Here is a 24,327-nt window from a genome sequence, read left to right as displayed (position 1 = left end):
ACATTTCAGCTTAATTTGGTTCTTCGCTGTCGTTAAATAGACTCTAAAAATACTATTACATTGAGATTATTCGAACGCTGGTACATTATTTTCGAAGATCCCTCCTCCAGAAGCCGGGACACCAGACCGTCAGGTTTTTAGGTTCTCCAAGGCGCTCGTTGTTGTAGTGGTAGGCCAACAGTGTTTACCAAAACTTCCCCTTCTCCAATTACCCCGTCATCAAATGAGTGCGAAAGAAAAACTGCCGATCATATCTATTAATTGTTCGTTTTCGTTTGAAAAACTTGTTAATGATTAATTGCATGTACGCATATATAATAATCGACAATATCTTTGGCATGAGTGAGCTCAAGTATGTTGTAAACCTTGTATTATGAGATCAGAATAAACCTCTTATACTTCACTATAACAAACTCATCAAATGATTGATTGATTTCGATGAAACTTCATGCAAACGGTAACATCGTCCGTGTATAAAATAGAGCGTATGGCTTATGTCGACAAGCAACGCGACGCCTACCGACTCCTACCGACGCAAACTGAGAGCAACCGCGATCGCAGTCCAGCTTATGTCGACTGCGCTCTGATTCGCAGAACTGAGGCCGACTAGCGGGATATGAGATCCCTCCCAGTTGCTTCCTGCTCAAATTGCTTATGTCGGTTGCGATTACTAGCAACTGCAATGGCTCAAATGGTCAGGTGATAAGCATTTTGAGGCCTTTAAGGCTTTCTCACTCCTTGATTATTCCTTTGATGCCTTTTGTTTTTGTCTGGATTACCCCTTAGTTTGTCTTTGCCTTATAATCACTCGTTTGGGGCCTGTTTGTCGTTTGCCTGCTTTGGTTAAGCGCGTGAACTATTCAACAAGAACAGCATTTTTCTAAACGATACCCCAGGTTAAATTTCGTTCAGGTAATTCTTCAAACTTGGGCTTGAGATTGTTACTTCGGCGAAAATGTCCCGGCCCGCTGCTCTGCGCACCGCAGCGCCGTAGTAGACAAAAACCCACAATAAAAAGAAACACTATCTGGTAGTTTAACGTTTCAACTCAATTCTATGAGCCATTTTCAAAAACTGGCTTTTTTGAAAATGGCTCATAGAATTGAGTTTTTCTTTTAATTGTGGGTTTTTGTCTACGTATTGATACGGGATAGCCACTTGTCTATGGAAACCAACAGCGCCGTAGTCCTAAGTCGTCAACCGTGATTGTTGCCGTCCAGATGCCCCTATCCAAAACCGTCGAATAGCGTCTAAAATGGTCAATTTGACAGTCAGAGTCAGTGTGCAATTTTCTGGCCCATCATGACCAAAAAAGTCGAATATTTAGCCGTTTAAAAAAGGCTTATCTAACTAACATACATACAGTAAGGACCGCGTTGGTTGTCTTTTACTTGACAAGTCTGACTTGACTCAATGACTGTCTCCTCTGTGTCAGTCAGTGACAGTGTGACTGGTCAATAATTGACTCGTCCGACTATCCTTCCTTCCTCCTCCTCAAACCTGCTCACCACCACCAGTCCCCTCCATTCTTGGCAGGTCCTCATTCACCATCATTCATCTGTGTTTCTAGGCTGCGTGTAAAAGATTGCCTACAAAAATTGATATTTGATTAAATGGCTTTGAAAATACTACTGGGAACTGTCAAAAATCCTAGCGCATTTATTAGAAGCAAATTTCTTCTCATCGGACCACCGCTTATCAAACGAAGAAATCATCGCCAGGTTTTGAACTTACACATTCCTAGATGGAGTAGCTATAGGTTTACGAGTTCTATGGCAAGAGCTGTAGATTCTCGAGTGGATATTCCCGATTCTAACGATCGTCGACCGACGATGTCAACGGATACAGAAAAAAACTCCGCTAAATCATCAATGTTGGTTGAATACGGCGGAGCAACGTTTGACGTAGTTTACGAAGATCACGTCGCGGTAAACGATGATCACGGAACGACCGACGATAAGGAGCGGCCCGAGGCTCCGATAATTGTCGGAGTTCACGGTGATCTCGGAGCGGCCGGTGATTTTAAATACGTAGTTCCGGCGCTTGTGAAAGCTGGATGTCGTCTTGTGTTGCCTAATTTTCCAGGTAATAAACATTACGTAGCGATTCGAACCTGGTGGCATCGCGAGAATCGGCCTTAGCGCGAACCGTTGCCTGATTAGCCCGATTAAACCTTGACAAACAGCATAGGGATCATTCATTTATTACGTACGCATTAGGGGAGGCATCTTCACCCGTCAAGGGATTGGAACCCACTACGCTTAAGCTGTTCCCCGTTGGTGGAAGCGAGTTCGGGAGTGATACCGCACCCCTGGCAAGCGAGGATGTAGGGGAGGGGGTAGGGGTCAGTGCAATTGCGTACTGTTATGCTTAATGTATATGAAAAAATGGTCGATTTTGCGTACAGGGGGGGTTGAAAAAGTCAGATTTCATGCATATGTAATAAATGAATGATCCCATACCTTTAGTAACCACTTCTCTTTATAGGTTATGGATTGTCTACTCAAGTTTCCCCGGAAGAAACGATATATCACGGCCCAGTTGAACGTTCAAACCTTCTTTCTGCGTTCCTCGACAAGTTGAATATCGACAAGTAGGGGTCAAACTTTCTAACATCAGATACAGTCTACATAGTAGTACAACAACCACACTCAAACGTGGTGAACGGATTATAAGATAAAAACCCGCTATGTACAAATTAGAAGAATTTTATAATCGAAACGTTGTGTATTTCATATTTTAGATTGTGTGAATAAATAAATTCTCGATTTTAATTTGTTTAATTTGTACAGAGTGGGTTTTTATCTTATGACTACATACATATCTGAAATTTCATTTGCACCCCTCAACAATCAACTTGCCCTACACTTCAGCCAGTCCTGGCAGTGTGGCTGTCTCTACAGTGATTTACATTGCTCTACGATCCTAGCGTACCCATCAGACAATTAAGGTTCTTGGTGAAGCCCTACTCAGGCAGTGCGATTGGTGGCACAATCATCCCATTGTATCGAGTGGGACACTAACCCGGTGGACAAGTGATAATGATAACCTACTTGCCCTAATGAAAATATGCTTGTCCTAATGAAAAAATATACTCAGACCCTGTAAGAATATTCATTGATGAAGGCTAGTGGTTGGTTGAGTTATTTGTCAGTTTTCTGATAAAAAAACCAAACAAACATCAAATCTAGCAGTTAAACATATAATCTCTAATACGTTTAACAGAATGTCTATAGAGTGTCAGTAACCTGTTTACAAAGCCTTGCTAAGACATTGATGAAGCTCTGCTTTTCTTATGAAATTCAGAGTTGATATGCTGTTGTGTCACAGCGCTGGATCTTGGGTTGGTTATAGTACTGCAAACCGCGATAAGAGAATCAAATCAGTAACACATCTATGTCCAGTCGGTCATCGTGTTCACAGGTAATCCTTATCAATCAGTTTCTTCCATGAAACATTCGATCCCCGAGCCAGGCTTACAAGATGATAGCATTTGTTCACTGAGTATAAGTCCCATGTTTCATGATTTGTTAGCGGATAACTCAATTTCTATTGCTGTTGAAGTGGGAGCTAATTTTCTAAGCTATGCATTTATTTTCTTTCATCTAGGCTAGTGAAACAAAGCACCTCTTCATGGCTCAGACCACTAAAGTTCTTGGTCCAGTTCCACAGTTCTCAGTTAAGATTTGACTGAGTTAACTCAGTGAAAACGAACTAACTTTAACTCAGAGTTAACTCTTAACTCATAACTGTAGAACTGGGTCCTTGGGTCTAATACGACCCAGCTTATTGGATTCATTTTCAATTTGTAAACTCTTGAGTCAATTGTGATTGTCTGTGTATTCAACAAGCTATGTTCCCTTGAAACTCATCCTTTCGGAAAAAGCATATTTTATTGTATCATTTCTTTAGAAATATCTCAATACCAAGGGAGGGACTCCGGTCGCCTATGTCTTGGCTGCTTTATCTGAAAAATGGCTTTTCTTCCTGGACCCCTGCCCCCTTCCAAATTTCATAGATCTGCCCCTAATCATGTCTTTCATCTGCTATTACAGAGCACTTAGACTGCACAGATTGATGCCTATAGCACTGTGGGTTATGAATACGAGATTTGGACCCGTGATTGAGCGTTTTATACTTTGGGCGTACATGAACGCAGGTAGGTATCTACGTACGGTAGACTCGGTTTGCCTCGGATTTCGCGGATTTAGAAGATTTGTATTCCCAGGTAGAACCCCCCAGAATGCAGGAAAATTAGGATAATCTTTCAAAATTTACTGGTAGTTGACCGATAGAGCACCCCCATTTTGAAAATCCTAGATCCACCCCTGGTAATATGTTGTCCAAGAAGTACGAGATGATCCAAGGCAATCGACTTGGGGCCTAAGCAAAGTCTACTGTATAGAAATAGTCATTAACTATGCCTGCTGTTTCTGATTTAGCTAACCATTAATTACTTTGTTGCTTTGTATTTACAGGATTTCATCATCAAACTATCGATAGAATTTATGTATCGTTGAGATTTCTAAACCAGCTCAACTTTCCTAAGGTAAGATTTCTTATAGCCTATGATGTGAAGTCAGATTTTATGAAATGAAATACGACGTTTCACGTTTCAGTGTCGAGCGACGATGGAAAAACTGAAAAATAGAAATCTTCCGACTTTAATCGCATTTTCGCAAGCAGATAAACTGATCGAGTGGCAGATACCGTACGAAGCCTGTCAAATACTCGGCATTCCCGCATCTCATATACTAGCTTACGATAAAGACGGTGCTCCTGTAGTGCCGGAAATGGAATTCATCGGTAAGTTGAGTTAATATACGGAGGTCATTGGAGGATCTCATGTAGAATATATACTACATAATGGATAGTACTTTATTGGTTTACTAGTTTATTAGACGCACAAGCTTTCGCTACTAGTATCTATACATTAGTAGCAAAAACTTGTACCGAGGGCAGTTACTCAAAAGTGACAATTCACCCTTTGCCTGCGAACATGGTTGAATTGTGGTGAGCACGGGTCTCTAGGTAAAAAAAGTCTTAAGCATTTTTGATTACACGAAACCGTTTATAGCTGACAACAATGAAATTCTAAACAAGGTTTTAATCCGAGAAGAAATCTTGGATCATTTGTTGTCTTAAGGGGTCATTCATTTATTTCATACGCATTAGGGGAGGGGGAGGGGGACAGTGCGATTGCGTAATGTAATGCTTGTAATGTATATGAAAAAATGGCAGATTTTGCGTACAGAGGGGTGAAAAATTCAAATTTTATGCGTGCGTAATAAATGGATGATCCCTAATGCGCACTAGCAAACCTGGTTGGTGGATACTCGCTGCTTACAACCCTGAAACCTCGATTGCCGTGGATTGAACGTAGCGTCCTAATTTCTTAATCATTGCATTTTCAGATCCAATCGTCGACGGAGCATTTAAACGCGGATTGATGTTTGAGACCGGATCTCATTACGTGCACAAACTACACACTGAACGTATAGTCAACAACATGATGCACGTTATCAACAGTATTAAATCAGAGAACGGCGCCAAGTTATAGCAACTACCTCCGTTTTCGACTAAGTCCCGACTCTGATCACAATGTGCTATTAAGTCCACTCGGCCTGGATCTTCTATTTGAGAGACTATTGCATATCCAACGAATTCACTTTTTATCAGCGAGTGGAATCTATTTTTACTCACCCGCCACAATCTACTTTCTGTTTGCTTCTGGTTTTTCAGCTCGCTTGCAAATTTGTAGCTCGTGATAATCTATAATTGTGGTGATTTTCGAGATTTTATATAGATGCTCCTGGTGGTGTTGAATGTTGACATATTATAGTTGGAATTAGTGTCCTAGCATGGGCGGATTTAGGGTGTGGCCACAGGGTACCTCTGCCTTCCCGCTGAAGTCGCCCTTTTTGTCGGGACAGAGATCGTTAAAACCTGAAAATTTGACATTCATCCTCTCCGAATTAACATCTTTAACGAAGTATTTCTTTAAATATATTTGAATACAGAGGATCCTGCGAGTGAGTGGCCTTTAACATGGCTGAGAACTGTCTTTTCTTAGTCCCAACCTTCCAATTTTCCTAGATCCACCCCCAACACTAGAACGTGATATAACTATATTTAACGTGATGCTACTTTTACATTCATATATTGTTTTACATGATGTGAACTTTATGATGTGTTAGATTTAGTTTTATAAATTAAAGGTCTCGAGAAATTTATTTGTTTTGTTGAAATTGTTGTTTGAGTGTTTGGAGTGGTTGTTTTTCAAAACTATGTTGTTATGGGCCTATCCTATAAACAAAACCCTGGGCCTAGTTTCACAAAAATGATTAAGGCCTAAATCGATTTTAGATAAACTGAATTAATGAAGAAATTAAATCGATTTAAGAGTTAAACCTTTTTGTGAAACTGGGCCCTGGATGAGATGTGTTACAGATTACTCTCCTTGAACGGACTGAATACCAACGATCTTGCGGGTTACCACTAGTTTTTTGTGGACAATAACTTAGATGTTCTAGACACTTTCAAGTGGACGTGGTGTTCGTAGGAAAATTGAGGCGTGTTTCGCTGAAAATGGCCTTTCCATGAATAACAGAAAGGTGTACGTCGCGACTGGTTGATGCTCCATCCTGATCATCCTTGGATGTGGTTTTGGAGTTGTGGGCAGTAGAATTAGAAGTTCACCCAGTCATGGCAGTGCGGTTGTCTCCACAGATCTCCATCACTCTATGATCCTAATGTAACCAAGTGTGGTACATCAGACACCAAGATTCTTGGTGAAAGTAGAAGGAAGGGGGCCATGGCAGAGAGGACACTGACAAGGTGTGCAGAATTCAAAATTCTAACAGATTGACAGTTTTCCTTTAGTGCTTATGGTCATTTGAGAAAAGCGGAGTCTCTACGTGTTATTTCGTAGTAAGATTTTCCAGGGAGATTTTGCGGCCGCTGTTCACCGGCGCGTGACAGTATTTATTCGGTTACTGGCGATAAATAATACTACTAGGTGGCAGCACGTTCTGTGCACAGCCGTCCGTAGTAGTTGGTCGTCCCCGAAAGTAGATTTTCCCGGCGCTTAACAAACCGACTCAAATTGAAACGTTCCACAAAATTAAGGCCTATTCTAACTCAGTTTACAACATAAATATTAAAACAGAACATAGATTTCCACCGACAATAAAAATATCGTTGGTTGGGATTCAGGTTTCAAGTAGTGACACAACCACCGACCGACGTCTTCTCTCCTCCCGAGTCCCAGTCCCACCCAGCAGCCCCTAGGCTAGTAGAGGCCCTACGTTTGTACCTGTCGCAGTTGACAAAAATGTCAGATTTAACGTGGGGTAACCAATTTGATGGCGGTGATGATGATGTAGATGATGAACAAGACTACAGCTCAAGGGTTCGTTGATGATCTGGATGTTGAAATTTATTTCATTTAGCTCTTATTTATCCATGTTTGATGTTGGGTTAACTCTTTTCTATGACCTAAACATATCACGATTATTGGATACTTTTGCAAACTACCCATATCCAATTAAACTACTCACTATAGATGCTTTTCTCGTCACTAGGCAACAATTAGGCAACTAACTATGCCCAATCAAAGAAAAGATGTTAGATGATTTTAACGTTTCGATTCAAATGCTATGAGCCATTTCAGGAGGTTTATAGTATTTGAGTTGAATAAACGTCAAAATACGTGGGTTTTGTACATCGATTGAATATGAAAATGCTATAAAATCTATGCAATTAACTCACCCATTATAAAGTAGCGTTATTGAATTAGGCCTGTGAGGAAACAACGGTGGTATAAAACTTAGAATTTCATCCCAGTGATAGAACGGTATATCGGTTATAACGAGTGATCGGGTGATTTCTATTTTCAGTGGCAAACGGTGGCGCGCGATGGTTTAATCATGTTAATAGATTGTACAACATCGATGTTTGTTTGTGATGACGACGATGAAAGTCCATTCGATCTTTGTATCAAGGTATTTTTCCAGGGTCCCTATGACTAGTTGATTCCTTAAAAACTCCTAAACTGACAATTCTTTTGAAGGTGCTTGAAACTCCTTGAGCTTGGAAAATTGTAAAAGCTTGAAAAATTGGGGCATTCTGACTTTTCTTGAAGATCAGGGGAATTCGAAAAAAGAGCTCAGTAACTTTTCTGAAGCTCTGTTTCTATAGTTCGTCATAACAATAAGTGCAAAACATTTTGCTTCACTTCAGTGCGCCAAGAACATGATGCAAAATAAGATAATCAGCAGCGATAGAGACTTGATGGGAATCGTTTTCTTCGGCACTGTAAGTACACATCTAAGAGATCTAGAATCCATCGCCGAGAAAATGTTTCATTCGGCTTCGCGGTCCGATGCGGTCGATAAATAGGACGCAAATCAAATGATTACATATTTTTACCTCTCCACATTTTTTCAGGAAAATTTGAAAAACTCATCAGATTTCAAGCACATTTACATTCTGCAGGTAAATATCATAACGAATTTGTAGTGTACAATATTACAGTCAAATTCAGTTACCGGTAAGTGGTCATTGTAAGTCACATTGCTGAAGTCATCTCTTTTGAGTCCTAATTTGTAATAGAAATTCAATTTACATAGTGAAAGTTATTGACACGCTGATCGTCCCGAATAAAATGACTTACGCAATTTCACTGTATATCTAAGAATCGCTATCTATTGTTTTCTTAGGACCTTAATCAACCCAGCGCTGAAAGAGTTCTTCAACTCGAGGAAATTATGAGCTGTGAGTCAAATAGAATTCACATTTTACTAGAACAGCTGCACTCGATGATTCCAGTAATCGATAATTCGATAATTCATCAATCTGACCTCTGCTATTGTATTCGCTATTCTAAAACCCACCTATTAATAGATTGAAAACTAAATCTTTAGGTGACACAAAAAGATTATCAATCTTTAATGCGTAACCGTTATATTTCATAGATCAACCTGAAGATTTCAAGAAAGAGTACGGTCATAACGCTGGATTTTCATTGAGCGACGCTTTATGGACTTGTTCGAATTTGTTCTCTAACTGGTAATCAATTTTTTTGTATAGTTCAAAATTTAGTTAGTTCAAAAGGTACATTCTGAGAAGAGAAGAGATCTTATCAGCTGATTTTCAGACAACTACCTGTCCCCCTCCGCGTGGATACTTATGCACACGTCATGTATTTATTGAATGGCCCCTTACAGGTATCATGATATCTTATGCTTCATCAAAAGCTGAAAGACAGTCGAACTCCAATTAGTTGTCACATTACGTAATCGGTCTCCAGTTCAATTTGCCAACAAGTTCAAGTTGTCGACGAAATGATCGTCGCAGCTCTGAGATCATTAGCTAGGTTGACTGTTTTGAAATTGCCAGATTTTCAAATATTGTATTTAGGTGCATGGTTCGTGTCCTCGGACCTGTAGTTGGATAGACTTTAAATTTTTTCTCAGCTCAGTATTCAGACGAATTTCTGTAAAAAAGATTATTTGGCATCATGGGTCTGAGTGTCCTGTATTTGGTGGTGTTACACCACTGATGTACGATATTCTATTTTCCAGTTCGCACAAGCTCGGATATAAACGAGTGATGTTGTTCACGAACAACGATAATCCGCATTCCGAGAATAATTCGCTACGAAACCAAGCAATCCGAAAAGCTAAAGATCTCTACGAGACCGGAATTCAACTCGATCTGATGCACATGCAAAAACCGGGACAAACGTTCGACGTCACTGCGTTTTACAAGGTTAGAATCAAAAACAGACGAAAATAATGACAGTCAAACTTGGAGCGCAGCAGAAAATGTTCCCTCTTACGTCAAAGGATTCCCTCTAATATCAGTTCCTTTATCTGTATCTGTTGCTCGCCTCATGCCTGTAGAAATTTCGTAGCCATGCGCAGTATTGGCTTGATTTACATGGCGCACCCTCAAAGATCCTTTGTAAATCCCCTGATCATCTTACAGGGTCCCTACGACTCCTTAATTCCTTAAAAACTCCTTCTAAATGGAAAGATGCTTTTAAGGTTGCTTGAAACTCCTTTAATTTTAGTAAAATGTCAGAAACTCCTTTAAAACTCCTTCAATTTTGAGATGTTAGCAATTAAAATCTTTTGATTAGACTATACCTGAACTGCATGCCATGCTCTGATTTGCCTTGATTTACATGAAAGACCCTCGAAGTTTGTAAATCCCTTCTAGGATTGTTTATTTTCCAACGACGATGAAATCACCGCGTTACCCGATCCGGCCGAACAATTCGAAGAATTACTCACCAGGGTGCGCTCTAAAGATCACAAAAAACGAACGTCCGGCAAAGTGAACTTCAGCTTCGGCAATGGCGTCGATATGGCGGTTGGGATGTAAATAATTCCTCGCTTTGATCCGATAAAATCACGATGGATTTATTAAACCGATATCTAGCGATTAACACTATACGTTTTTCAGTTACAATCTCGTGAGACAGTGTTCAAGACCGTACGGTGTCAAATTGTACAAACGTACGAACGAGGAAATTAGGACCAACTCAAAGACCTTCTTAAAGGTGAAAATTATAATTGTTTTCTTTACGGTGATGTCGATTTTGCTGTAGTCATTTCGATAAATTAATTGTTTATTAAGAGCACTCAAGTCACAGTGACTCATTATTGCACATTTAACATTTTAAACCACAATATTTCTCGTACTAGCTCGATTTTGTGTTATAGCATGGAAAACTCAGGGGCCAGTAGCTCAAAAGTTGGTTAGAGGTAACCAGTGGATATAATAGTTGGCATAGTGACGAGTAAAAGTTCATTGGTACTATGGTATTTATCCGCAGGTTATCTTTAACCATCTTTTGAGCGACTGACCCCAGGGAATTTGTAAATGGGCAATGTATTCCGTAATCAAAAATATTGTTATGCTTTGAAATTATGCTTCACGATAAAATGACTTCTGGTATGTTTGTATTTCTGAAATAGGAAACCTGCGAAATTTTGATGCCGCAAGATTTGAAAAAGGCTGCCACATACGGCGGGAAGAAGATCTGCTTCGAAAAAAACGAAATCAACGAAATTAAAACATTCGGAAAAACGGGTAAAAATCGACGTCAGAGATTTATCACCAGCCGCACTTGATTTCAGTTCAATAATATCAGACTTTAAGTGTTCATTTCTGTCAGTTACAATGAAAATCCCACAATTGATGCGTCAAATTCTTGAAACGGAATTCTTACGCACTGTCAGTTTACCATTCAATACAGCAGACTACATTTGCCTCGAGTCTCACAGCACAGATAGATTTTGTCTGGCCAAGGAAATTCGTGGGCAGTTGAAGCAGGCATGGGTCATGATCGCATGAATTGTTGTAAAAACTCAAATTTTTTATCTGGTGAATGCATTAATTCGAGGCAATTGGCTCCATGGCAAGGAGAGTGCAGGGGCTGCAGTTGCTCAAAGTTGGTTTTGAGTAACTTTTGGGCAACTCGCCCCTGGTGTGTATCAATTTTCTTACAGTACGGGTATAACTCTCTGGTGCGCGTAGAACTATCAAACGACTACGAATTCTGTATTTTAGGAATAACCTTGCTCGGATTCAAACCACACAGTTACCTCAAAAGACACCACCACGTGAAACCAGCTCAGTTCATTTACCCAGAAGAAACGGTATGTATAAATCGGAGTAATTATTATTCGAAATATGGTTTCATAGAAATTTTGTTCAAACCTCTTTTACTGAAATAAACTAATGCTGCCAACTAAGTTTTGGTCAAGGAAGTGATTGTTTGATTTCTAGCACACTAGGTAGGTCCACCCTGAACCGGTAGCGATGAAGGTGTCGCACAAGCAGTCCCAAAGCCAACCTACGCCCGGCTTAAACTTTGTCCAGTTAAACTAGTGAAATATATTCACTTTCCCGACATTGCTGAATAAAGTAAGCGCATACAACTGTATTTACATTTCTCAGGTAATTAAGGGCAGTACGACGATGTTCTCGGCACTGCTGCAAAAGACGTTGGAGAAAAATGTCATCGCGATTTGTCTGTACACGCCGCGAAAGAATACGCCGCCGAAATTCGTCGCGTTGTTACCGCAAGCCGAAGAGCTCGACGATCAGCGCGTTCAAATCACTCCACCGGGATTCCACGTCATATTTCTTCCATTCGCCGACGATCTTCGCACGTTGAAATTTGAGGAAATGCCTCGAGGTGCGTGTAGTACATACCTATACCACATTCGTACAGCCAGTTCTCGGGAAGCTTTCATGGATATTATGCTATGGGGTCATTCATTTATTACGTACGCATCAAGGGAGGGGTCAGTGCAATTGCGTACTGTAATGCTTAATGTATATGAAAAAATGGCCGATTTGGAGTACAGAGGGGGAGGGGGGGTTGAAAAATTCAAATTTTATGCGTACGTAATAAATGAATGATCCCTATATATCATTTCGCTGTATCGCGATATTTTATGGTGATAATCGATATTTTGCAGCGAATACGGAACAGATTGAGAAAGCGAAAGATGTCATCAAGAAATTATCGTTCAAATTCTCGAGCGACGAATTCGAGAATCCGGCGTTACAGAAATACTACGCGAATTTGGAAGCGTTAGCTTTGGAACGCGATGAACCGGAGCCAACTGATGATCTTACGAGTCAGTATGAACTGTTTCACGGTCGCTCACCTGGAAATCAGGGAAATTGTTTTTCAGTCTGGGAATAGTCGGGGAATTTTGTAAAAAAGCTAAAAATCAGGGAAAAGTCAGGGAAATTTGTTGAGATCGCACATATAATCAAACAGTTTCTGTCTATGTTTTACATATTTGACTATGTTCATTGATTGGATTTTTAGCAGATCCAGTCATGGAAAACAATGTGCATGTCGGGGAATGGACAGTGTCAAATCAAAGTGGCATCTTAGCCAAGACCGTGTAACTGGCCCATGAAGATTGAATTACATCAAAAAATAAGATAAAAACCCACTATCTACAGATTAAAAGAATTTAAAAACAAGAATTTATTTATTCAATCTAAAATATATAGAATACACAACGTTTCGATCTCACCCTAGAGATCATCGTCAGGTTATTATCCGTTCACCACGTTTGAGTGTGGTTATCGTTCTACATCGTTCTACATCAAAAGAATATTGCATTTCATTCATTCAGATAGAAAATATGTGAAGCGTTATGGGAGGTGTTTGACATTACGAAGATTAAATGATGAGGCAACAGATTTTGTGAAGTATATTTGGTTGATTATTGTTTATATACTTCAGTTCCTAATCACGAGCAAATGATGAAACGCGCCGGCAAAGTCATCAAAGAATTCGAAGACCTCGTGTTTCCGGACGGTTACAAAGACGGTAAATCGGCCGCGAAACGTAAAGCGCCTGCGACGGGAAACGCGGCCAAACGAACTAAGAACGACGGAGACGAGGTCGATATTGATATCGAAAAAGAAGCGAAGGCTGGACAGGTATAGAACGTAATAGACATACAGTAGACTCCTTCTTACTTAATTCAGTGAATTTACTATGGAAAAACCTATTTCCCTGATTCTTAAATCAGTAAATTTTTCTGTCTAAGGTTCAAATCCAATTGCCTTCTAACAGTCCAGGTTGCCTTGAGAAGTTTCAAAAATAAGTCACTCAGCAAGTCTTGTGAATGATCGGGTGTGAAAGATCTATGAAAAATCTAATGTATTATATCATAGGAATGTTAACCTCAAGGTTTCAGATGACCCTCGCTTAACAAATCTGAATGCAATGTTTGTAAATTTTTCGTCTTTTTCAGTTGAATAAATTAACCGTACCGGTTCTGAAGGCTTGCATCGGTCAAATGAAGATTAAAATGAAAGGAACGAAAAAGGCCGATCTCATTGATTCCATTAACAAGCATTTCGGACTATAAGCGTATCCGGAGGAGAATAGTTCATTCGCCTTTCGTAACCTGTATAATTGTTTTCTAAGATTTAAATATATTATTATTTGTTCATCTAGATTCATATTCTACCATTATGTTTAAATGATGTTTTACATGTGGACATCCATTTGGAATCATGTTTCGTTTTGTAAATAATCGAATAAAATGTAGTTGCAGTAACAGCAATCTTTGTGTTCTATCTCTCATGGTTATATTTAGTAAGCCATCTCGTTTGATCCTTGGAACTGCAGTCGACCCCCTTAATTCGGATCGATATATCAAGTTTATATGAGAAATCCTGATTAAACATTGTATTTTACATACATTATGCTTAGGTGGACCATAAACATTATCCTGTGGCCAGTTGCTCGTCATGACTTCGATTTGACTTGAGACCAGTCAAGATTGAAACTGATCTGATTGAAGTGGGTTTGACTGTATTAAATGAATGAGTTTTAGAAGGATCTCTTTGTTGTGGAAGGCATGGATTTGCAAGTTAAGATTTACAAAATTTTCGTCCCTGTTAAGTCCATAGATTACACAAAATCGATATCTCAAAAAGCTGATACAGAACAACAGCCCGCCTGATTTTTAGATAGAAAAACATGACTTAGAGAAATGCTGCCTTTTGAAATAAATTGAGAATTGAGAGCCCGATAAAAAATTTCGAAAATATTTCAAAAATCATGGATTCGAACCTACTATCACGCCACACGTACATGTGACATACATGCACATGTCGGGTCACATGATCAGCACGGTCGGTCGAAGTCTCTTGACAGCTCAACGAAATGGACTTGGAAAATATTTGTCAGCTTTTAAAGATTTACGCCCCATCTGTATTAATTGGGGCGAGCACAATCGGTCTATTAGCTGCACTGAAACTACTGGGTCTCACTTATCAATGGCGACACAAGGTTAGTATTATCTTATAATCATAAAACGAATGGAGTGAAGTGGTTCTACAACACACTGTGCTGTTGTGGTGACTGTGTCACCTCTGTGTTGTGTTGAAAAATACAATTCAGAAATTTTTATTTTTTTTGGACACAGGTGTTCGTCAGAGTTGTAGGTACTGTAATACGATGATCTGTTGATCCAGTGTCTAGACACAATCAGAACGAGTTGTCAGCATTGAAATATGCCACACTTTTTTAAATCTTCCGTATTTTCTTGTAGGTAGATGCAAATTCGACGAGGCACGGAGGTGAATTAGTTGCAGAGGTCTTAAAGGTATTGATTTGATACAAATGTACATCAAGTAGCATCTATTTCGAGAAGGCTGGGCGTTTACCCTCCCCGTCTAGATAAAGTCTGAATTCCAGACAATGTAGATGTTCCCCAGGGGTGGATCCAGTGGGACCTTGTGAAACTTGTAGAAGGCATCAATGTTTTGTAAAGATAATCTTACAAGTTCGTTCTGTGTTAAAAATGTATGCACTAAGAAAGCAGTGGCATTAAAAAGATGGCATTAGGCTAAAAAAAAATTGATACCTTGTTTCTCCGCTCTGCTGACCTTAAAGGTTGACCCGGCCGGCCGCCTATCTACCCTATACATTACTTTTTTTTAAATCTTGATCAATTTCACCATAACAGACCCGGCCGCTATAGAAATGAACTGTTTATAAATTTTATCATATTTTACAAAAATGACCCGGCCGCTGCGGAGAAACAAGGTATCATTTTTGTTTAGCCTTATAAATGACATTGACTGTACCGGTATCAAGAAATAGACAAATTTGAACTCTTAGAATTAAACCTTCTGAGGTCAAATTTTGGCCAACAGAGAACTGTAGAAGCTGGTTCTGGATCTGAATCATCGGTTTTAAGCTAAATTTGATTTCTTCTGTTTTTCTAGAGTCATGGTATAAAGTACATATTCACGTTATGCGGTGGTCATATTTCGCCGATTTTGGTCGCGTCGGAAAAACTGGGCATCAAAATCATTGATACACGTCACGAGGTAGGCCTACAACAATAACTGACATATTGATTCGTTCAGTCATCTTCTGGAATACTAGGTTGATAACAAAATATAGATATAGACCTAGATGCAGTCCAGAAAAAAGACTATAAGTTATAAGAAATGACATAGCTGGGAGGCCTGTACACGTGTATTACTTAAATAGTAACCATTTTTTCTCCCAGCCAATGCAATGAAATATTTCAAAGATTTGTGAAATAGAAATCTATTGTTCTTCGTGATTGTAAAAAAAGTAAAAATATGAAAATCTCAATATTTTGAAAAAACGTTCTCTAGATGAGGAAATAGGTGTAACTTGGTTAATGGCGAGCTGTCAAATAAGAATAAGCGATTCTACTCATCCGTCAATAACTTTGGCTTATATTGGGTTAATGGCCTGTTTCAAATTCTGCTTTAACTCATTAAACAGCACCTGATGTTTAGATTTTTATGCATAAGACCTTTTTTTTGGTTTTTCTTTCAGGCTACCGCCGCGTTTGCAGCCGACGCTGTTGCGCGTTTATCTGGAACGGTAGGAGTTGTGGCTGTGACTGCTGGACCAGGTTCGTACATTTAACTATCATACCTTAGTCATCAACTCCCCTCTCATCCAAACTGGCAAGTAAGCATTAGAATCAAAGTTGCAATAGGTGTAATGATAGTAAATGAGCTTATTTAGCTCTGGAGTCAAATTTAATGAGATTCAGTGACCAGTTTTATTGACTGGTATCAACATGACCCAGGGTTAACTCAGTTGAAATCGAGTTGAGTTAACCCCGGGCTTAAGTTAATCCAGTCTATAAAACCGGCTCCAGAAGATCAGTTAGGACAAGATTAAACTATTTTTGATATCGAATTACATATAACCCCTTATATACCATCCACATCGGTGCAGAACGATTTTGGTGGTATAGAGAGTATGGCAGTATATCAGGGGTGTTTTGATATGCATTTGTATTGAGATGTACATTGAGAAATCCTTGGGGTAGGCAGTGGTGGTAGTAAATGGGAGGGCGGTATATCGGGGGTTGACTGTACTCTCAATTTTGGTGAAAACTACTACAGTTTTCTGGTCTGGGATAGGTTCTAGTTCTTAATGGATCATCCCAATCTATTTCTTCGTTCTTTATTATATTTTCTCCTTCGTTTAGGTTTAACGAACACAGTAACGGCTATCAAAAACTGTCAGATGGCCGAAACGCCGGTACTGTTAATCGGGGGCGCCGCCGCCACTTTGCTAAAAGGTCGCGGAGCGTTGCAGGACATCGATCAAATGTCGCTGTTCAAACCGCTTTGTAAATATACAGCGACGATCAAATCGCTGAAAGAAATTATTCCAACGCTTCGTACAGCCTTGCAGTTAGCTCAGTCCGGAACACCTGGTAAGTAGCATGACATCGAATCTAAGTTTTGGGTAAAAAATTCTACCAATTTTGACAAGAAATAGGAGACAGTTGTCAATAACATAGTTCTATGAACATCAGATACCGGGTATGGATTTCCATAGACTGAGTGACTGTCTATAATTCGATATGATCCATTGGCCCGTGCGAACTGTTTGAGAGTGAATTTAATGATAGGTGAAAAGTTAGATGTTAAACTAAGTTGTGTTTCCTCTGTCGTCGCAGGTCCAGTATTCGTTGAATTTCCGATCGACGTGCTTTATCCCTACCCGACTGTCAAGAAAGAAATTGGAATGAAAGATGGCGGACCTGTTTCTTTTATTCAACGAATTATAAACTGGTATAATTTCTGCTTAAATCCTTCATACTTTCTATTGCAACTAGTTACGAATAGCATTAATGTGCAAAATATTTATTTTTGTTTGAAGGTATTTACAGAATCATTTGAATAATCTTTTCGCCGGTGCATGGGAACCGAGAGATGTTAAACCACTGCCGGTAGATATACCGAGAGCTACGAAATCTCAAGGTATGTTTCATTAGATAACCTCTTGATAATTCAAGGAGATATCTTCCAACTTTGAAATGAGTTCGTTCGTTATAACCAAGTTCATGTACTGATAGGCAAACTAGCAGTAGACTCCGCCCAAAATTTGTCCGACTTGGGCGATATCCGAGTTGAATGGCGGGTAATTTATACATGTATGATCAGAATTACACAAACAGTTATCCTAATTAATCAGATCCAACTTCTAGTTAACCGGAGCCTGCTGTAAATGGAACTAGCTGGAAACTTCAAATTCAATCGAAAACTTGTCGTTATGCAGTTATGAATTCATATTAGTGTAACTCAAACATCATTAATTTATCGCACCCAATCCTGTTGAAATGAAATCGAGTGCTGATTATCATTTATCTTTTTTACAGTTCAACAGTGTTCGCACATCGTGGCTAAGGCGAAAAAGCCTCTGATTTTGATCGGCAGTCAAGCTACACTACCCCCAACATCTGTGCATGAACTCCGAGCTGCATTAGAGGTACCCTAGAACATGTACATAACGATCTGCCTTGCTCTGTAGCGTGTTTCAAATAAATATTTTAGTAAATCTGCACCGAGTAGAGTGGTTTACTAAGTTGAGCTGTACTGATTAAGGAAATGACTGCTGTATATTCATCATTTAACTGGGCGTGGTAGATGCATTCAGAGTCTCAATGATCATATTACTAAATCTACGGAATCAAAATCAAAATTCTAAACTTATGAAATCTGAAATGTCGGGTAGTGTATGTACGTATGTTAATATTAGGGCTATTATTTCCTATTTTAGGCTATGGGAATACCGTGTTTCCTGGGTGGAATGGCACGTGGTCTTCTAGGGCGAAACAGTCCGATACAAGCCAGGCAGAAACGACGTGACGCTTTAAAAGAGGCGGATGTAGTAATTTTAGCTGGTAATTATCAAAACCCGCTTCAGACATAGACTAAGCTAATTATTCTTTTTATCAGTATTCTCTTACTGTTCGTCGCTATGAATAACAAGTTGTCTGATGGTTTTCTCGTTTCAGGTGCTATTTGTGATTTCCGTTTATCTTATGGACGAGTTTTGAGTAAAAGGTCGAAGATAATCGCAGTCAACAGAGATCATGAACAACTTCACAAAGTAAGATATTATGAAACCTATTCAGAATTATCTCCGCTATGTGGTCGAATCATTTGACTCGTTAGATCATTTGACTAAGGGTAGTCTGAATACCAGTCGTTGTTACGGGTTCCCTACAACCCTCGTTGTTTGGGGAACTATGGCTAGGTACTAGACTAGACTCTGGGATGCTAGGCCGTGGGCCAAGCCCTGCATGTTACCTAGTGTCCTAAGGCACCTGTCCTCATTGTCTCTCTCTCTCTACTTAGGAGATATAGGCTAGGGGTAGGGATGCCAACATCACTTCTTTCCAGGGAGAGATGACTGATCCACAGTGATTTAGATAGGCTAGGGGGTTATAATATGAACACTTCTCCAGAAAGAGAGATGACTGATACACAGTTAGTTATATAGGCTAGTGGTAATGATACCAATATCATTTCTCCTCTGGGAGAGATGACAGTTACACAGAGATCTAGGGGTAATACTGAAATGTTTCTACAATCTATCGCCAAAAATTCATAATGAATTTTTGATATCACTCATCAAATTCATTTTGAATGTAGAACAAAGACATCCGAGAAATGAAAAAATCTTAGACTATAATTACATCAGTCGAGACTTGATCTAGTGTTGTTTTCTCTCAGAATTCAGATATGTTTTGGAAACCGACTGTAGCGATTCAAGGCGATGCGGCCCACTTCATAACGGCTCTGGCGAAAAGTCTGAAAGATTATAAATGTGATCCGGAATGGCCAAGAATGCTCCAAAACAGAGAACGCGAGGTCGACCAGAAAAATGAGTCAGTACAAGAGTAGATGAGTAGATTCATTTTAAAAAGTGGAAATGTAGAAAGTGTAGAAAGTTTCATAGAGTTCTGTATTATTGAACTAGAAAGTAAAATATCCATCCACAATGCTTCGTGAAACTGAATATTAAAACATAAACAAGCTTTTGGCTATTATGTAGAAAATACCACAAGGAGAAGCCAAGTGTGATTGCAAAAATGAATACCGGGTATTCATGCTTACTATCAGATCTTTATGGACTTTTTGGTTCGGAAAATCTGAGCTGTCAGTATCTGATTGGTGGCCACCGATATGATGATAGAATTCGTACGTTTTTCAGAGTTAAAGCTAAAGAACAAACAGAAAATCACCTGAATCCGATAAAAGTGTTGCATACTGCTGAACAATTAATGGATGAAGATAGCATTATTGTCGCTGATGGTGGAGACTTCGTTGGTACTGCAGCGTACATATTGAGGTTAGCTACACCGCCCCCTTTTGACAGCCTGCTCAATGTAATTCGATATAATTCGCACTGCCTCTAGGACCAGAGTACAGGAGATGCATAGCAGCCGCAGCCCAATCACTACCAATTATCAACTAACTAAACATTTTATGTCTTTAAATAAAAAACTGATCATCAAAGCTTCACTCAAAAATGGTGAATATCTGAAGGGTTGATTCTGGAGTAAAAAGGTTTCACTTTCGTTGCTGCCCAACCTATACCTGTCTTCTCCAACTGAAAACAAAATGAAATGTTTTATCTTCCGTTTAGGCCGAGAGGACCGCTGCGATGGTTGGATCCCGGAGCATTCGGTACACTCGGAGTCGGAGGTGGTTTTGCGCTCGGTGCTAAGCTGTGTCGACCGGACAGTGAAGTATGGATGATATACGGTGATGGAGCTCTCGGTTACAGTTTAGCTGAATTTGATACATTTACACGATTTAAGGTAATTAATTAAGATCTACCGCATATTGTCTATTTTGTTTCATTATAAATGTAATGTTTTTGCTTTATTTCAATATTTTAGTTACCCGTAATAGCACTAGTCGGTAATGACGCTTGTTGGAGTCAAATATCTCGCGAACAAATTCCGATGTTCGGTTCAAATGTCGCCTGTGGATTAGCTGTAAGTAATTGAACTAGCGAAAGTGAAATTCGTAATGAATCTGAATATGAACTTCAAGATAGAGTCTGTACAAGTGTACTGTAATATCAGGGGCCACTTCTATCAGGTTTACGGATTGTGAAATCGGTAGAGCGTATAGAAGACCAATCGAAATCTGCCTTAAATTAAACATCAATCTAAACCCATATTGGCCAAATTAACAATTCGAGACGTCTTTAGAATCTAAATCTAGTAGATTTAAGCCCATTATATCATTTCCACAGTGAAGAGTTAGATGAGTTGATAGAGTGTATGAGTTAGAATCAGTTCATCAGCTCGATGAGTTAACTCAAGAGTCATAGTTTATTTTCAATTTTCACTGTACTTTGAGTTGTTTTAGGGAAACCTCGAGAGTACATTGTTAGATGCCCAGTCAACCAATTGATTATTATTATTATCAGAAATGTAATGAAAGATTACGAAAAGTGGCGGTTTACGTTTTTGTTTTTCAGTATACCGATTATCATAAGATCGCCGAAGGTTTCGGCGGTAAAGGTTACCTGCTGTCTCGCGACGACGACGAACGAATTGAAGAAATCCTTCGAAACGCTCAGCAAGACGCTAAAAACGGTCGACCCGTGTTGATCAATACGTTGATCGGTAAAACGAATTTCCGAGAAGGCAGTATCTCCGTGTAAAACTGTGCAGAAATTGAAAAGAAGCTTTCGCAGTCCACAACTGCATTAGTATGAACTCTGACTTGATTTAGAAGGAATTGTAGACCTGATTAAAGTTGTAAAATGTATGTTCATTTGGGTAACCGAGTAAACGTCCACTATTTGATGATTTAAAACTCAGCAGGGATGGATGGATCCAGAGGCCAATATTGAAGAACTTTTCACATCCCAAAAGGGCACTTTGATGTCCACAGAGGGAATATTGCCGGACACTTGCGGCACTGACAGAATGGAAAAAGGCAAATTTGATGGACTTCAAATCTCACAAGCCCCCCCCCCTGGATCCACCCCTGCTCTTTTATCTCTGGCTGAGTCAATTTTGTCTCATTCATGGCCAATATAAGTCAGCAGTAAGAGAGATACTGGGGATATAAAACCTGGTTATAAGGTTTGCCACGAGGCGATTTTTACAAGTTCTTTTTACAGTGCATTCTCTTTATATCTACAGTTGTCAACAATTTCAAATCAATAAATTATAAGTAGTGAATAGATCTGACGTTTTTAGCTCACTTGGTACTTTAGTCCCCCAGGGGGCTATTTGCATTCACTTTTCATTCGTCCTCCATCCGTAGACAGAATCTAGTTATTTTGGCAAGTTATGAAGACGCTTCGATGTAATGCTTTGATATTTGGGTTACACATGTATCTACCCTAGACACATCTTCAGCCCAAAAACTGGCCCTTTCAGAATCAAGATGGCCGACTGGCAGCCATTGTTGTTCACCAAAATCGGCACTATTTACACATTTTTGAACTTTTTGAGGGAAATTTTGAAAACGCTTTGATCAATTACCTTGATCTTTCCTATATAATTGAATCTCCCAAGGGCCCCATCAACCTAAGAAAAATTGGGTCGATCAGACTAAATATGGCCATCCTATGATCTTTTTCGTGCCCAAAAATGTCAATTTTGGCCCGAATTCAGAGTCCTGTAGCTTCCTACTGGTTTGCCATTTCTCATTGCAATTAGTGATGGGTATTCTTTGGAAAGGGATGTTTCATACCCGAGACAAGTATTTTTGATTGCCAAGGTTATTGGTTTGTATATGGTCACCAGGGGGCGTTGAATATTAAAATTGTTAGATGTGCTAGCATTTGAAACCACTTCCAAGCGGGCATGGTGGCACTGGACGCCTATTTACACTAACTAAAACTTGGATACGAGCCCTTGTGGAATAAAATACCATTGGGATCCCTGGGTGAAACTGATTGGTCAACAACAATGCCCACGGCCCAGTTTCATAAAAAGGTTTAACTCCTAAAACGATTCAAATTCTTCAATAATTCAGTTTACCTTAAATTGATTTATGCCTCGATCCAGGAGACAAATTTTAAGATCAATCAAATTTATTCTCATACAACAAATTTACAAAATGCCAGGTTTGTGCTCGAGAGATTATTATGTAAGCTCCTCAAACACGTGGACTGTATTTCAAAAACAACTAGTCCAACCACCATGTGCGTATAAACTATTAACAAGAGTTTATACATACATGGTCCAACGATAGACCTCTAATACAAAAAAGTCTATGGCCCAACCATGGACTCAATAGCCCATGGCCCCCGCACTAAAACCAGAGATAAACCTGGGTAAATACTCTGGAAAGCGTAGGATTAAGTAATCAATCTGATTTACATTCTTACATCATTTTATTTTCACATATCATATAATTAACTTTATTTTCTCAAATTTTAATAGTAATTTTATTTCTATTACTATGTATGAAATTGTACCAACTTTAAAACCACAAAAGTTACATGTAGGCCTAAGGTATTTCGAAGTCTTTTATATCTACAATACATTTCCAATACAGCTGATTTATACAATTTGCATCAATAGGAAAATAACAAAATACACAAAGAATTATTAACTTTGATGCATAAAACACCAACAATTGGCCTAGTCTGAATGTCGAGGATTATGAATTTGACAATTCATAAGGTCAATATAACAGACACTTTGTTATATTTCATGAAATGGATCTATCGTCAACTTTTCAAATGACATCGAGATTGAGGATGAGGATTGAGGAGACTGGGATATCTCCTCAATTATCAAGAAAAAGCTCAACTATATTCGATAGGACCTTAATAAATCAGTGTTTTATGAACAATTGACATGAACGTATGTCGTTTTATCCCACAACAACAATTATACCTAAATGACAGGTGTGTATATACTTGAGGAAACATGACCTGTATTTCAAAAAAAGTCTCCAACATAAAAACCAGAGATAAAAACACAAATTCAAACTGGAAGGCTTATGGATTAACTAAACAGACATTGATTTTAATTTTCATCAGACATGATCAAATTGCTTATTTTCTCATATGTTACATTTAATACAGAGTGTATTTTAGAAGTATCCTCTTATATGCAATCAACAAAATAAAATTGTTCACCAGTCAATTTGAATACAGCTAGCACAATCTACCAATTAACACTTCATATTATCACAAGAGACTGCTCCTCTATTTTCCATAAGGACCTTAATAAAAATACTATTTTATGAACCACTGAAAAGCACCACAGTGAAAAAGTTGCCCACTCGATGCAAGGGATGAATGTGTCACAATCGCACTGCTCATGTAGGACAAATTGATTTTGAGGGTCAAGAGGCATTTATTCCTTACATCAAGGAAGTAATGATACTCTCATTACACTTCCCTGCTTAGATCAAACCCTGCAAACTATTATAAAGGTTTTTCTTCTTTGTGACAATTCAAGATAAATCGAGTATCTCCAAACAAATATATGG

General features: G+C 39.0%; 3 protein-coding genes across 5 annotated transcripts; all 3 read left to right on the top strand.

Annotated features, from left to right (window-relative positions):
- Positions 1-1,262: 1,262 nt before the first annotated feature.
- On the top strand, positions 1,263-6,220 carry LOC141912805 (uncharacterized). 3 transcript variants are annotated; one of them, XM_074804206.1, is made up of 8 exons: positions 1,263-1,276; positions 1,571-2,085; positions 2,488-2,593; positions 3,307-3,423; positions 4,056-4,159; positions 4,479-4,549; positions 4,620-4,806; positions 5,415-6,220. In XM_074804206.1, the coding sequence occupies exons 2-8, from the start codon at positions 1,614-1,616 to the stop codon at positions 5,558-5,560; spliced, it is 1,203 nt and encodes a 400-aa protein (XP_074660307.1). In that variant the 5' UTR covers positions 1,263-1,276; positions 1,571-1,613; the 3' UTR covers positions 5,561-6,220. The 3 variants fall into 3 exon arrangements, with proteins under 3 accessions (XP_074660307.1, XP_074660304.1, XP_074660306.1); XM_074804205.1 differs by having other exon boundaries at positions 1,271-1,364; XM_074804203.1 differs by having other exon boundaries at positions 1,269-2,085.
- An 831-nt stretch (positions 6,221-7,051) lies between these two features.
- Positions 7,052-14,100, top strand: LOC141912548 (X-ray repair cross-complementing protein 5-like). The gene is made up of 15 exons (XM_074803815.1): positions 7,052-7,411; positions 7,899-8,003; positions 8,242-8,316; positions 8,449-8,496; positions 8,721-8,775; positions 8,976-9,069; positions 9,585-9,771; positions 10,225-10,385; positions 10,471-10,567; positions 10,986-11,100; positions 11,581-11,669; positions 11,971-12,211; positions 12,498-12,659; positions 13,283-13,482; positions 13,800-14,100. The coding sequence occupies exons 1-15, from the start codon at positions 7,334-7,336 to the stop codon at positions 13,914-13,916; spliced, it is 1,824 nt and encodes a 607-aa protein (XP_074659916.1). The 5' UTR covers positions 7,052-7,333; the 3' UTR covers positions 13,917-14,100.
- Positions 14,101-14,693: 593 nt separating this feature from the next.
- On the top strand, positions 14,694-22,046 carry LOC141912538 (2-hydroxyacyl-CoA lyase 2-like). Its single transcript, XM_074803800.1, has 15 exons — positions 14,694-14,845; positions 15,108-15,161; positions 15,787-15,891; positions 16,376-16,454; positions 17,043-17,273; positions 17,520-17,634; positions 17,723-17,823; positions 18,222-18,331; positions 18,623-18,746; positions 18,861-18,955; positions 19,582-19,736; positions 20,063-20,200; positions 20,498-20,672; positions 20,754-20,852; positions 21,344-22,046. Exons 1-15 carry the CDS (start codon positions 14,720-14,722, stop codon positions 21,527-21,529), a joined length of 1,893 nt encoding a protein of 630 aa, XP_074659901.1. The 5' UTR covers positions 14,694-14,719; the 3' UTR covers positions 21,530-22,046.
- Positions 22,047-24,327: the final 2,281 nt, after the last annotated feature.

Source organism: Tubulanus polymorphus, chromosome 11 (assembly GCF_964204645.1).
Source record: "Tubulanus polymorphus chromosome 11, tnTubPoly1.2, whole genome shotgun sequence".
Taxonomy (NCBI): Eukaryota; Metazoa; Nemertea; class Palaeonemertea; order Tubulaniformes; family Tubulanidae; genus Tubulanus; species Tubulanus polymorphus.
Note: the sequence above shows the minus strand (reverse complement) of the source record. Positions and strands in the feature narration are given on the sequence as shown.

Excerpts from the sequence above, each read along its gene's own strand:
- LOC141912548 (XM_074803815.1), top strand. The coding sequence starts at position 7,334 with ATGTCAGATTTAACGTGGGGTAACCAATTTGATGGCGGTGATGATGAT. Across the intron at positions 8,497-8,720 it reads AGCACATTTACATTCTGCAG|GACCTTAATCAACCCAGCGC; the intron begins GTAAATATCATA and ends TTGTTTTCTTAG. Across the intron at positions 9,070-9,584 it reads TCGAATTTGTTCTCTAACTG|TTCGCACAAGCTCGGATATA; the intron begins GTAATCAATTTT and ends TCTATTTTCCAG.
- LOC141912805 (XM_074804206.1), top strand. The coding sequence starts at position 1,614 with ATGGCTTTGAAAATACTACTGGGAACTGTCAAAAATCCTAGCGCATTT. Across the intron at positions 2,594-3,306 it reads GACAAGTTGAATATCGACAA|AGTTGATATGCTGTTGTGTC; the intron begins GTAGGGGTCAAA and ends TATGAAATTCAG. Across the intron at positions 3,424-4,055 it reads GTCGGTCATCGTGTTCACAG|AGCACTTAGACTGCACAGAT; the intron begins GTAATCCTTATC and ends CTGCTATTACAG.
- LOC141912538 (XM_074803800.1), top strand. The coding sequence starts at position 14,720 with ATGGACTTGGAAAATATTTGTCAGCTTTTAAAGATTTACGCCCCATCT. Across the intron at positions 17,635-17,722 it reads ATTCAACGAATTATAAACTG|GTATTTACAGAATCATTTGA; the intron begins GTATAATTTCTG and ends TTTTGTTTGAAG. Across the intron at positions 19,737-20,062 it reads GAGGTCGACCAGAAAAATGA|AGTTAAAGCTAAAGAACAAA; the intron begins GTCAGTACAAGA and ends TACGTTTTTCAG.